The sequence below is a fragment of the Peromyscus eremicus genome, chromosome 1, assembly GCF_949786415.1.
Source record: "Peromyscus eremicus chromosome 1, PerEre_H2_v1, whole genome shotgun sequence".
Classification (NCBI taxonomy): domain Eukaryota; kingdom Metazoa; phylum Chordata; class Mammalia; order Rodentia; family Cricetidae; genus Peromyscus; species Peromyscus eremicus.
The window spans coordinates 185,381,867-185,392,931 of record NC_081416.1 but is presented as its reverse complement, the minus strand read 5'-3'; the positions used below and the strand labels follow the sequence as shown (position 1 = coordinate 185,392,931).

Here is an 11,065-nt window from a genome sequence, read left to right as displayed (position 1 = left end):
CTCACTCATGATGGTATTTTCTAGATCCATCCATTTGCCTGCAAATTTCATTATATCATTGTTTTTTATTGCTGAGTAGTACTCCATTGTGTATATGTGCCACACGTTCTTTATCCATTCTTCAGTTGAGGGACATCTAGGTTGTATCCAGGTTTTTGCTATTATGAATAATGCTGATATGAACATATTTGAGCATTGGTCCTTGTGGTATGATTGAGCATTCCTTGGGTATATGCCTAAGAATGGTATAGCTGGATCTTGAGGAAGACTTATTCCCAATTCTGAGAAACTGCCATACTGATTTCCAGAGTGACTGTACAAGTTTGCATTCCCACCAACAGTGTAGGAATGTTCCCCTTGCTCCACATCTTCTCCAACGTAAGCTGTCTTCAGTGTTTTTGATCTTAGCCATTCTCACAGGTGTAAGATGGTATCTTAGAGTTGTTTTGATTTGCATTTCCCCAATGACTGAGGACGTTGAGCAATTCCTTAAATGTCTTTCAGCCATTTGAGATCCTTCTGTTGAGAATTCTCTGTTAAGCTCTGTAGCCCATTTTTTTAATTGGATTGTTCAGTATTTTGAAGTCTAGCTTTCTGAGTTCTTTATATATTTTGGAGATCAGCCCTCTGTCAGATGTGGAATTGGTGAAGATCTTTTCCCATTCTGTAGGCTGTCACTTTGTCTTATTGACCGTGCCCTTTGCTTTAAAAAACTTCTTAGTTTCTGGAGGTCCCATTTATTAATTGTTGCTCTCAGTGTCTGTGCTACTGGAGTTGTATTTAGGAAGTGGTCTCCTGAGCCAATGCATTCCAGACTCCTTCCTACTTTCTCTTCTATCAAGTTCAGTGTAACTGGATTTATGTTGAGGTCTTTGATCCACTTGGACTTAAGTTTTGTGCAGGGTGACAGATATGGATGTATTTGTAATCTTTTATATGTTGACATTCAGTTATGCCAGCACCATTTGATGAAGATGCTTTCTTTTTTCCATGGTACAGTTTTGGCTTCTTTGTCAAAAATCATATGTTCATAGGTGTGTGGATTAATGTCAGGGTCTTCAATTTGATTCCATTGGTCCACATGTCAGTTTTTAACCCAGTACCAAGCTGTTTTTATTACTATAGCTCTATAGTAGAGTTTGAAGTCAGGGATCATGATGCCTTCAGAGGTTGCTTTATTATATGGGATTGTTTTAGCTTTCCTAGGTTTTTTGTTTTTCCATATAAAGTTAAGTATTGTTCTTTCCAGGTCTGTAAAGAATTGTGTTGAGAATTCCATTGAATCTGTAGATTGTTTTTTGTAAGATTGCCATTTTTACTATGTTGATTCTATCTTTCTATGAGCATGGGAGATCTTTCCATTTTTTGATATATTCTTCAATTTCTTTGTTCAGAGATTTAAATTTCTTATCATACAGGTCTTTCACTTGCTTAGCTAGAGTTACTCGAATGTATTTTATATTCAAATCTCTTATAACTTAAGTTACACTCAGTTGTTAGCCATGATATTTGTGCTGGAAATCAAATCTTTGCCCTATCCAGGACTAGCTGCTGTTCTTAAATGCTATGCCATCACCCTGTCTCCAAAATAACAGTTTCAAAAGGTGTGGACCCAAATAGAATTTATCAAACTTTGATACCACAATATCTGATGTTTGCTTTTCTAATGATGTAATACATGTGGGAAAAGAATATTTGAAAAAGGGATTAAGTTTAACAAGATGGAAAGGCAACATTCTTTTACTATAGTTCATTTTAATGAGTCTACCACTTCAACACTCAGGAAAAGAAGCAAGCCTCCAACAGACAAAACTTGGTCAACAAGTTAGTTGTAACACAACAATACCATTTTATATATATATATACATACATACATATATATATATATATATATATATGTATGTATATATATGGGAAGAATAATAACTCCCGTGTTTTCCAACTCATTTCATATCACTGACCATTAAATGTCAAGCTCAAACATACTATTTCATTCTGAATGATTGATTCATAATTTGGTATAACATGTATGGAAAATATTTTCCATGCATCTTATACTTTCTATTCATCTATTTTACAAACATGAAATACTGGAATAAAATATTTCAAACAATTTCCAGATGTTACTTGTTCTCAGTAGATTGCAAGTAGATCTGTTAGTGAACCTGGAAATGTAGACAAAAGGTGTTGTCTAGAAAATATGACCAAATAAATTAATAAGCATGTAGGACCACTATTTCAGTCAGTATATGTAGGACTATCTTATAGTCCAACCACATCTCTCATGGAACCTCCTGAAAATACACAAGTAAGCATAACACACAGATACTTTTCTGCCAATGTTTTATGGTGGTATTTTATTTGTACTGAAATGTGATTTTAATTGTATGTTAATAAATAAAGTTGCCCAGGGGTCAGAGCTATTAGAGCCATAGCAAGAGCGTGGCGGTGGTGGCACATGCCTTTAATCCCAGCACTTGGTAGACAGAGCTAGGTAGATCTCTGTGTGTTCAAGGATACAGCCAGCATTGGAGACACACACCTTTAATCTCAATACCAACCAGAGAAGACCTGGAAGTCTCTACAGACAGGCAGTGACAAGGCAGTCATTTGTTTGGGTTTACAACCAATGAGAAGGCAGAACAGAAAGACTATATAAAGACAAACACACAGGAAGTAGGCTCTCTTTTCGGTGAGCTCTCTTGGCTGAAGAGGATCACTGAAGCAGGAAGGGTAAGGCTCTTAGCTCTGACTTCTTGGCTTTCTTCTCTGAATCGGCTCTGTGTTTCTTATTTAATAAGATGGTTGGTTGGTTATATGTACAATGTTTATTCCATTCTTTTTCAGCATTTGCTAGATATGGAATCCCCCTTGATGCCTCTCCACAGATGAGGAAATAAAAAAATTCAGCTAAAATTTTGTAATATTATTTTCACATGAATAAAGATTCACTATTGTTATTTGCAATGTATTATTAGAATTTTGAAGTTTTTCCCATGAATTACCATACTAAAATATATACACAGTGATTTTTAACTATGCCATATACATGAATTTTAGGGACGTTTAAATAAATAGATTCTATATAATTCCTAAATGACTGAAACCAATTATAAGATTTTACAAATAAGATTATTGGGTCCAGACTTCTCTTAGACATATTAGAATTCAGAGGAAAGTCACATAGAATTTATTTACATATAATGGAGTTGTCCTCAACATGCAAGAATTAAATGATGTCATTAGCAGGAATTGGGGATGAATTAGGAAGTCATCATGTTACATAAACAGTCTCTGGAAATTCATGCTTATCAGACTGTAGATATAATTGTGTGTGTGTGTGTGTGTGTGTGTGTGTGTATGATTGTCAGTTTATGTGTGCATGTGTGTGTGTACATACATTAAAACATTTAAGGTAGGAGAGGAATTACTTGAGAATTTAAGGCCTTAAGGAACTAGGGATTGGGAACCCAGTGAAGTCAGTGTAAAGAAAAATATCACACCTGTTTCATTAATTCAATATGCTCAAAAACATCATGAAGTCAGAAGGAAACTTCTTACATTGAGGAAGATGAACAACTGATGTGGGTGAGAGGGGGAAAATACCAACTAAAGACACGTGACACATATGTGAATTGCCAGAATAAATTCATTTATGCTGTATATTAATTAAAAAAATAATAATTAAACCACACAAAACAAAGCTGAATACAATACCGAAAATGGACAAGTGGAATTTTTATTTTCACACTCCATAAAAGGTGAATTTTCTGTCTTCCTATGAAAGACTCTTCTTGTCTCATTGCTCTTTTCACACATCTTATGCCCCCAGGTTAGCTAATCACAAAACCAGAGGTCATGCACTATTTAAATATTTATTATTAATGGACAATCAAATGCACATAAGAACATTAGCCCTATGTGCCTCATCTCAGATACTAAATAGGACACATTTTCAACCACAGCAATGACATGCCCAACTTTGTTCTACTTTCTCTGCAGTCCATATCCACTGAAGGAGGCTCATCAGCCCACACTCATCAGAACACTCTGACACTGCAGGTTCTAGAATGCAAACAAAAACAGAGGTCTAGGAAAATGTTATAAGAACAACTTTCACATTAACACAGGGTCACTTCGTTATTTTAGAAATCAAATATTTACTTTATCTTCTCTTTAATAATGATTGGTTTGGAGGAACAGTGAGAGATCTTATTTAGTAATTGATGTGTAGGAGAGAAAATCTCTATGGATCTTGTTGAATATTAAAAAAAACATATTTTTAATGTAAGTGCAACAGTACATCTGCAATGAGCTGGATAGGTATAGAACAGTAGGATTAAGGAAATTTGGGTACTTTGCCTGATTATTTGTTCTCAACACAGTGGAAGCACAGGATTTGGTTAGACATTCTGTAACTGTTACTGTAGCATAGGTCCCACATTGCATGCTGTGTGGAACTCAATTGCTGTAAACATGGAGCTGCTTTTCCCTTAAAGGGACTTCATAATAAAATTCCCATTGTATAACCAGGAATGCTGACTTTGTGAGTCCTTCCTGAATCAATATGGAATGTCTCAATGTGAAACATCTGCCAAAATCTACAGACATCATTTCTAAAGGCATAAAAATACACAGATTGTTCAAACAGTCCAGGGATCAAGTTTTCCCAAAATGGCATCTTCCAAAGAGCCTTAATTTTCACAACTATGAGTGATGTCATGAAGCTAGCTGAACTCTCCTCATATATATTTATCAACCAAATTTAATTACATGAGCATCAGATGTAGAGCCCCAGGGAAGGGAGTGTCCAAGAATCCTACAAGGGGAAGGAACCATCTGGAAGAAAAGAAATTGTGAATCACAAGTAGCCAGTCCTTTGGCTACAAAGAAAAAAACAGGTGGGAATATGTGTGCCTATATAATGTGCTAATCTTAATAGCACTTCACAATACACACTGACCAGGCTTCAAGTAGGACAAAGATGTTTACTTTGATTTTTCTTTTCTTGCTCCTGAACATTCCACTTCCTGTGTCCAGTTTCATTCATCCCAGATGTCTTTGGAGAATGAAGCAGAATAAAGATAAGGATGGAGACTTGTTGACAGGTTGTATCTTCATTCTTATAAGAGTGCAGTGGCCTGTGGAGAAAGATTATTTCAACCACATTCTTAATATACAGTAAGTTCCTTTTTATTTTCCATGTAAATGTCATCATGAAAATTTCATTGTGGGTAGGAAGATGAGAGTCAGAGCAATGCTTTGAATATTTGGCCTGTTACCCAACCTGAAAACTAAGAAATGACCTCAAGTTCTTTTAGAGACTCAATGCTCTTTTTCTACTTTTAATTTGTCCAGAGAGTGTTCTGTTTTTCTCCCAGTTATCCCACTACTGAAAAGGCTGGAATCTGAGTAAAGAAAGGACTCTCTATCTTGTTCCATCACATATAGCCCTCCTCTTGACAGTTTCAACAGCACAGTAGCTGGTGGTGTCTTACTGAAGGAAACTCCACACTATTCAATGACTATCACTTTAAATGAGTGTAGCTAAATGACTGTCAAGTAGAGTCTGTGATGACCCTTTGATCACTATGTCACTCCTAATGCATGTGCTAGGACAACTAATATTTGCAGCAACCCTAGCTCCAGAGAATTTTTACATGTATATACAGTTACTCTCTCAGATGCTCTGCATGTGGTCACATTGTGCCTTCTAAAGCTGCATCAAGAATGAAGTAGGAGACCTGTCCACTGTGAACTTCATATGTGTTCCTGTTTCTCCATAGTTCACTTATATACATGAGTAACTACTGACCTTTAAATTCATAGTCTAGTTCTTCACATTCTCTATAGGTAAAGAAGGAATATGTGGACTATAAAAGATATATTTGCGTTCTTTGAAATATAAAGCTGTCACTAACATGGCGACTGCTTACTTTCCTTGTCACTTCCCTGAATAAGAGTTGTAGCATGTGATACTTGGCAACATTTGGGAACAGCTACCTACCAGTTCATCTTTGCCATTATTTAAGAGGAATGTGTCTCTTCCCTTTATGTCTAAGCCGTTTATGCCCTGACATTTATATCACACTAACCTCTTATGTTTTTCTTTCTGTAATTTTACTAATTATAGCTACATATTTTACCAATTTGGGCACAATACACATTTTATTTTGTGTATTGCTGATAGTTGTTTTCAAACATAGCTCTTTAGTCCAGTAGGCAACTCTAACAGCTCATGTCATTGATGTTTATTAATGTCTAGTGTGCAGGAGTTAGTGTTTCAGATTCATAAGATATAATCTCAAATTCCTGTTAACTGTTGCTGAAAATTTCAATGACATTTTTTCATATGTTAACAAAAAATATTATAAGATATTTTTGTTCAACAAATGTACAGATAAATATATTTATACACAAAGTTAATATAGTGGTGCAGTTTATATATGGGATAGAGATTGTATTTAACTCTGAGAGAATCATTCAGAATGAAAGAGTATATTTGTTTGTTTGATTTTTATTGGCCAGATGATACAAAGTGAGTAAGAAGACATGGTAGTTATTATTTTTCCCATAAATATAAACACAAAATGCTATTGTTCTATTCCTACTAGATTGTTGACTATCTTTATTTTCAAAATTCATAAATATTTCCCACACATCATACACTTTATAAACTTTCATTTTACAAATATATTTCACTGCAATTTCTAGATGTCCCTTGTTCTCAATACAATGCTAGTTTTGTGTATTTGTAACTGGAAATGTATATAAAGTGTTCTCTCTATAAGAAAATTTATGTTGGACAAATATACCAAGTATATTTACATTGAACATACTTCTGTAAACATAAAATATGTGAACAATGCTAGGTATATGCACTTAATCTCTGCATTCGGGAAAAGAGCAGATGTATTTCTGTGAATTTGAGGCCAGTCTATTTTAGAGCCATGTGTCATTCAAAACTATGGAATCCATGGCAATTTTATGACTTCAAGGAGTATTTCTCTTGTCCATACATATAGATACATGAATTTACCAAATATACTCTAGTACTTAAATTTATTTAAAATAAGTCTTTTGAAAAAACATCTTGTGCCTGCCATAGAGAAACCAGAAAGAAAGAAACAAGATGAGGATGGACATGAGGGAATATGTTAACTATATTGTCCACTAATCACAATTAATTATAAGTACAGGAGCCAAATGTTGCCTCAGAAACACTACTGAGCACTTACCTGTCATGCTTTGAATGCCTTATCCAATTCAGTTTGTTTCCTTAAAATTATCAGAAACTTTGCTCATGCTTTACATGTATTTTTCATATTGTTCAATAATTTCAAAATGAATTCATGATAAAGTTTACTGTTCAGTCAAGGCTGTGCCCTGGTATTTACCTTCTGAGCAAGCACTCAAAAACCAAAGACGGACAGCCCTCTCTGTAGAAAATGCAAAGGCTTATCTTGTTCATGGGAGATGCATTCTCATGAACTTTTAAAGCTTTTGTAAGCTTTCAGCTTCTTATGTCATCCCAACCTCACAACACAGGAGATTTGTTTCAATCATAGTAGATGGTTGGGAATATTAAATAATCCTTATTCTGACTACAAATGATCATCTGTAGATTTTTGACCACAATAAACACTGTTCAATTTACAGAACATTAACTGTAACCTACCAGTTTAGCCTGGCCTTGGCTATTTCCATTGATGAAATCAACAAGAACCATGATCTTTTACCAAATATGTCTCCAGTTTTTGAATTACTAGCAGAAAGTATAATACTGTGTCACAATTACACAATCTCATTTTTTTCTGAACAAAATCATGAAACTCCCCCTAATTGTGTCTGTAATAAAGAAATCAGGTGTACAGTGGTGCTTACAGGACCTTACTGGGCAGCATCTGCAATAATTGGACCATTCTTGGACATCTACAAATCTCAGCACATAAGTTTTTCTTTTGGGGCTGTGATTCTGCAGGAAATCTTGTCTCCATTGGTGCTAAGATGTGTGGGGAAGAGACTGGCATCACACTTATGGTAAACTGTGTAGTTCAAGAGTACTATTCAGACTTGATGGGAATTCTACATTTCCTTGTGTGAAGCAGCGATAAGGGAAGAAGTAATGACAGGATTTTCTAGAACACTGCTTATAATTTCTTAGCAGTGCATGATAACTCATGCTGCTTCCTATGTCCTAGGCCCTTCAGCTTACCTATGGACCTTTCCATCTTATCTCAAATGATTATTATCAGTTTCCCTATCTGTATCAGATGGCCCCCAAAATACATCTGTAGCCCTGGCCATGATTTATGCTTTACTTCAACTGTAATTGGGTTGGGCTGGCCATCTCAGACAATGATCAGGCTACTCAATTTCTCTCATATTTGAGAACAGAGATGGAAAAATACAGTCTGCTTCACCTTCATGAGCATCATCCCAGGCAATCTGCATTTATATACGCCAAGAGTTGAAGTATATTATAACCAAATCATGACATTATCCACAAATGTACTTATCATTTATGGTGACATGGACAGTACTCAAGGGGTGAACTTTAGAATGTGGCAATCTCCAGGTATACAGAGAATATGGGTCCCCAACTCACAGTGGGATGATACTATACATAAGATAGCCTTCATACTTTATTCATCCATTGGGTCTCTAGCTCTCACACACCACAGTAGACAGAAGTTTTCCTGTGTCCTGCAGCTGCTTGGTCACAAATAAACACACAGAGGCTTAGCAAATTTCCATGAAACACCACCATGCTGAGATTTCTGATTTTAATTTTTTTTGTCTAGATACTGGTTCATCTCAAATACTCAGATGAATACCTGAATACCTGGCAAGGCTGGGTGGATAAAATTTAACTGTGAAGTCTCAGCATATAAGTCTAAGGCACTGAAGACCTGCTCATCCAATGCCTCATTACAATGGCTAATGGTGCAGACTTTTGATTTGGTCTTTTTTTTTTTTTTTTTGGTTTTTCGAGACAGGGTTTTTCTGTGTAGCTTTAGAACCTATCCTGGAACTCACTTGGTAGTCCAGGCTGGCCTCGAACTCACAGAGATCCACCTGGCCCTGCCTCCCGAGTTCTGGGATTAAAGGCGTGTGCCACCACTGCCCGGCTTTGATTTGGCCTTTATTGATGGCGGTTATGATGTATACAATGCTGTGTATGCTGTGGCCTAAGCCTTATATAAGATGCTCTTTCAACAAGAAGATATTCAGCTAATGGACAATAGGAAAAAAAAACCTATATAAGTGCTTAAAGGTAGTATTTCTTGTATTGGATGATATTTGGTGTCATCAGTATCAGAGTGATTAAGAGTCTCTTAGATGCTCAAATCTAATGTATGAAGAAATGTTCATGAAATATATTTCTAAACATTTTTTTCTTGCTGAGGAAATAATTCTAGCCATTACTGTAAGTCTCTAATGCAATGGCAATTAAATGGAAGAAACAATTTATCAATGAAAATCAGTGATTATGTTACAAAGCACCTGATATCCTCACCCCATCCTAATACTGAAAACATATCAGTCCTAAGTCATTAATGCTCTCCATGTTGAGAAAATTAGCCTTCATTTATTAATTCCCAACTACGTTCTAATCAGTGTAGGAGATGGTTTTCATATGTGTCCTTGGCTGTTTCTGCTCCCGCTCTATGCTCTAGGGACCTCACTTTTAACTCTGAGAGTAATTATACAAGAAATTTGCTAAGATTCTTTTTGGTACATACATGCATATTTGTGTACGTGAATGGATAATGTCACTGCACATGGCTGTATATTTGTGTGTTTCTGTGTATCTGTGTTGCCCTATATATGTGTGTGCTCCTGCCTAGCTGCAAATCTATCTGCCTGTTTGTAGAAGTGATCATAAATTTGCCTTATGGCAATGTCTTTATGTCTGAGTGTTTGTTTTTGTGTGTATCTTCCTGTGTGAATTAGTGCATGGGTCTATGTGTGTGTTTTGCAAGTTTCTGTGTATGTGCTTGCATATACATATGTCTGTGTTGCTGTGCATGTGTGTGTCTGTGGGTATGTCTTTGGAAGTTGGCATAAATTTCTCTGTGTCAATGTCTCTCTGTGTAGTTGTTTATATTTGCATATCTCTCACTCTGTGTATTTTGGCGATTATGCATGTTTGTGTTGGCCTCTGGATGTATTTTGTGTGTTTAATTTTCTGAGTGTCTGTTTGAATGTGTATGTCTCTCTGTCTATGTGTGCCAGTATGTTTATCTGTTTGTCTGGGCATGTACCTGAGTGTGTAGAAATGAGTATATGCCTGTATTATTTATGTATCTCTGTATGGATGCCGGTATGTCTGTATGTAGCAGTGTGTGTGTGTGTGTGGTTGTAACATCATGATCTCCTTCAGTAATTTTACTGTTCTTGCTAAATCTTCAAATACTATCTTGAATAAATAGAAAGAGAATAGACAGCTTTGTCTTCTTCCTGATTTTATTGGGATTACTTTGATTTTCTTTCTTTCTATTTAATTTGCTGTTGGCTATGGGTCTGATGTAAATTGCCTTTATTATGTTGAAGTATGTTCCCTGTATTCCTACTTCCCCCAAGATGTCTTTTTGAGAAAAAATGTGTTTTTAATTCTGTTATTTGCTTAATATTATTAATACAAATATTCCAATTGCATGTAATTTCCTACCCAAAAAAAACCCACAAAAATTACCTTCATTTCTTTACTACTGAAAAACTTCATGCTTGTATACTATATTTTTCTCATTCAATTCTCTGTTGTTGGACACCAAGTTTGATTTACTTATTTATTTATTCACACTCATTTTAATACTTAGATTTAAAAAAAATAAAACATTCCCCAAGACTTTTAACACAATGGGCTGTTGGATTTTCTCAATGGCCTTTGAGAAGCATCTAATGAGATTATTATATGGTGTTTTTCTTTCAGTTTCTTTATATGATGGATTACATTGACAGATTTTTCTGATATTGAACCACATCTCAATCTCTGGGATAAAGCCTATTTAGTCATAATGGATGATCTTTTTCATGTTTTCTTGGATTCGACTTGAAAATA

The 11,065-nt window shown here is 35.5% G+C and overlaps 1 protein-coding gene across 3 annotated transcripts in view; it reads left to right on the top strand.

Annotated features, from left to right (window-relative positions):
- Nucleotides 1-4,984: 4,984 nt before the first annotated feature.
- Nucleotides 4,985-11,065, top strand: part of LOC131902655 (vomeronasal type-2 receptor 116-like) — a 32,386-nt gene continuing 26,305 nt past the window's right edge. For all 3 annotated transcript variants that reach the window (XM_059253669.1, XM_059253670.1, XM_059253668.1), the window contains exon 1: nucleotides 4,985-5,181. In XM_059253669.1, coding sequence (XP_059109652.1) covers nucleotides 4,985-5,181 — 197 coding nt within the window. The remainder of the gene's footprint in view (nucleotides 5,182-11,065) is intronic.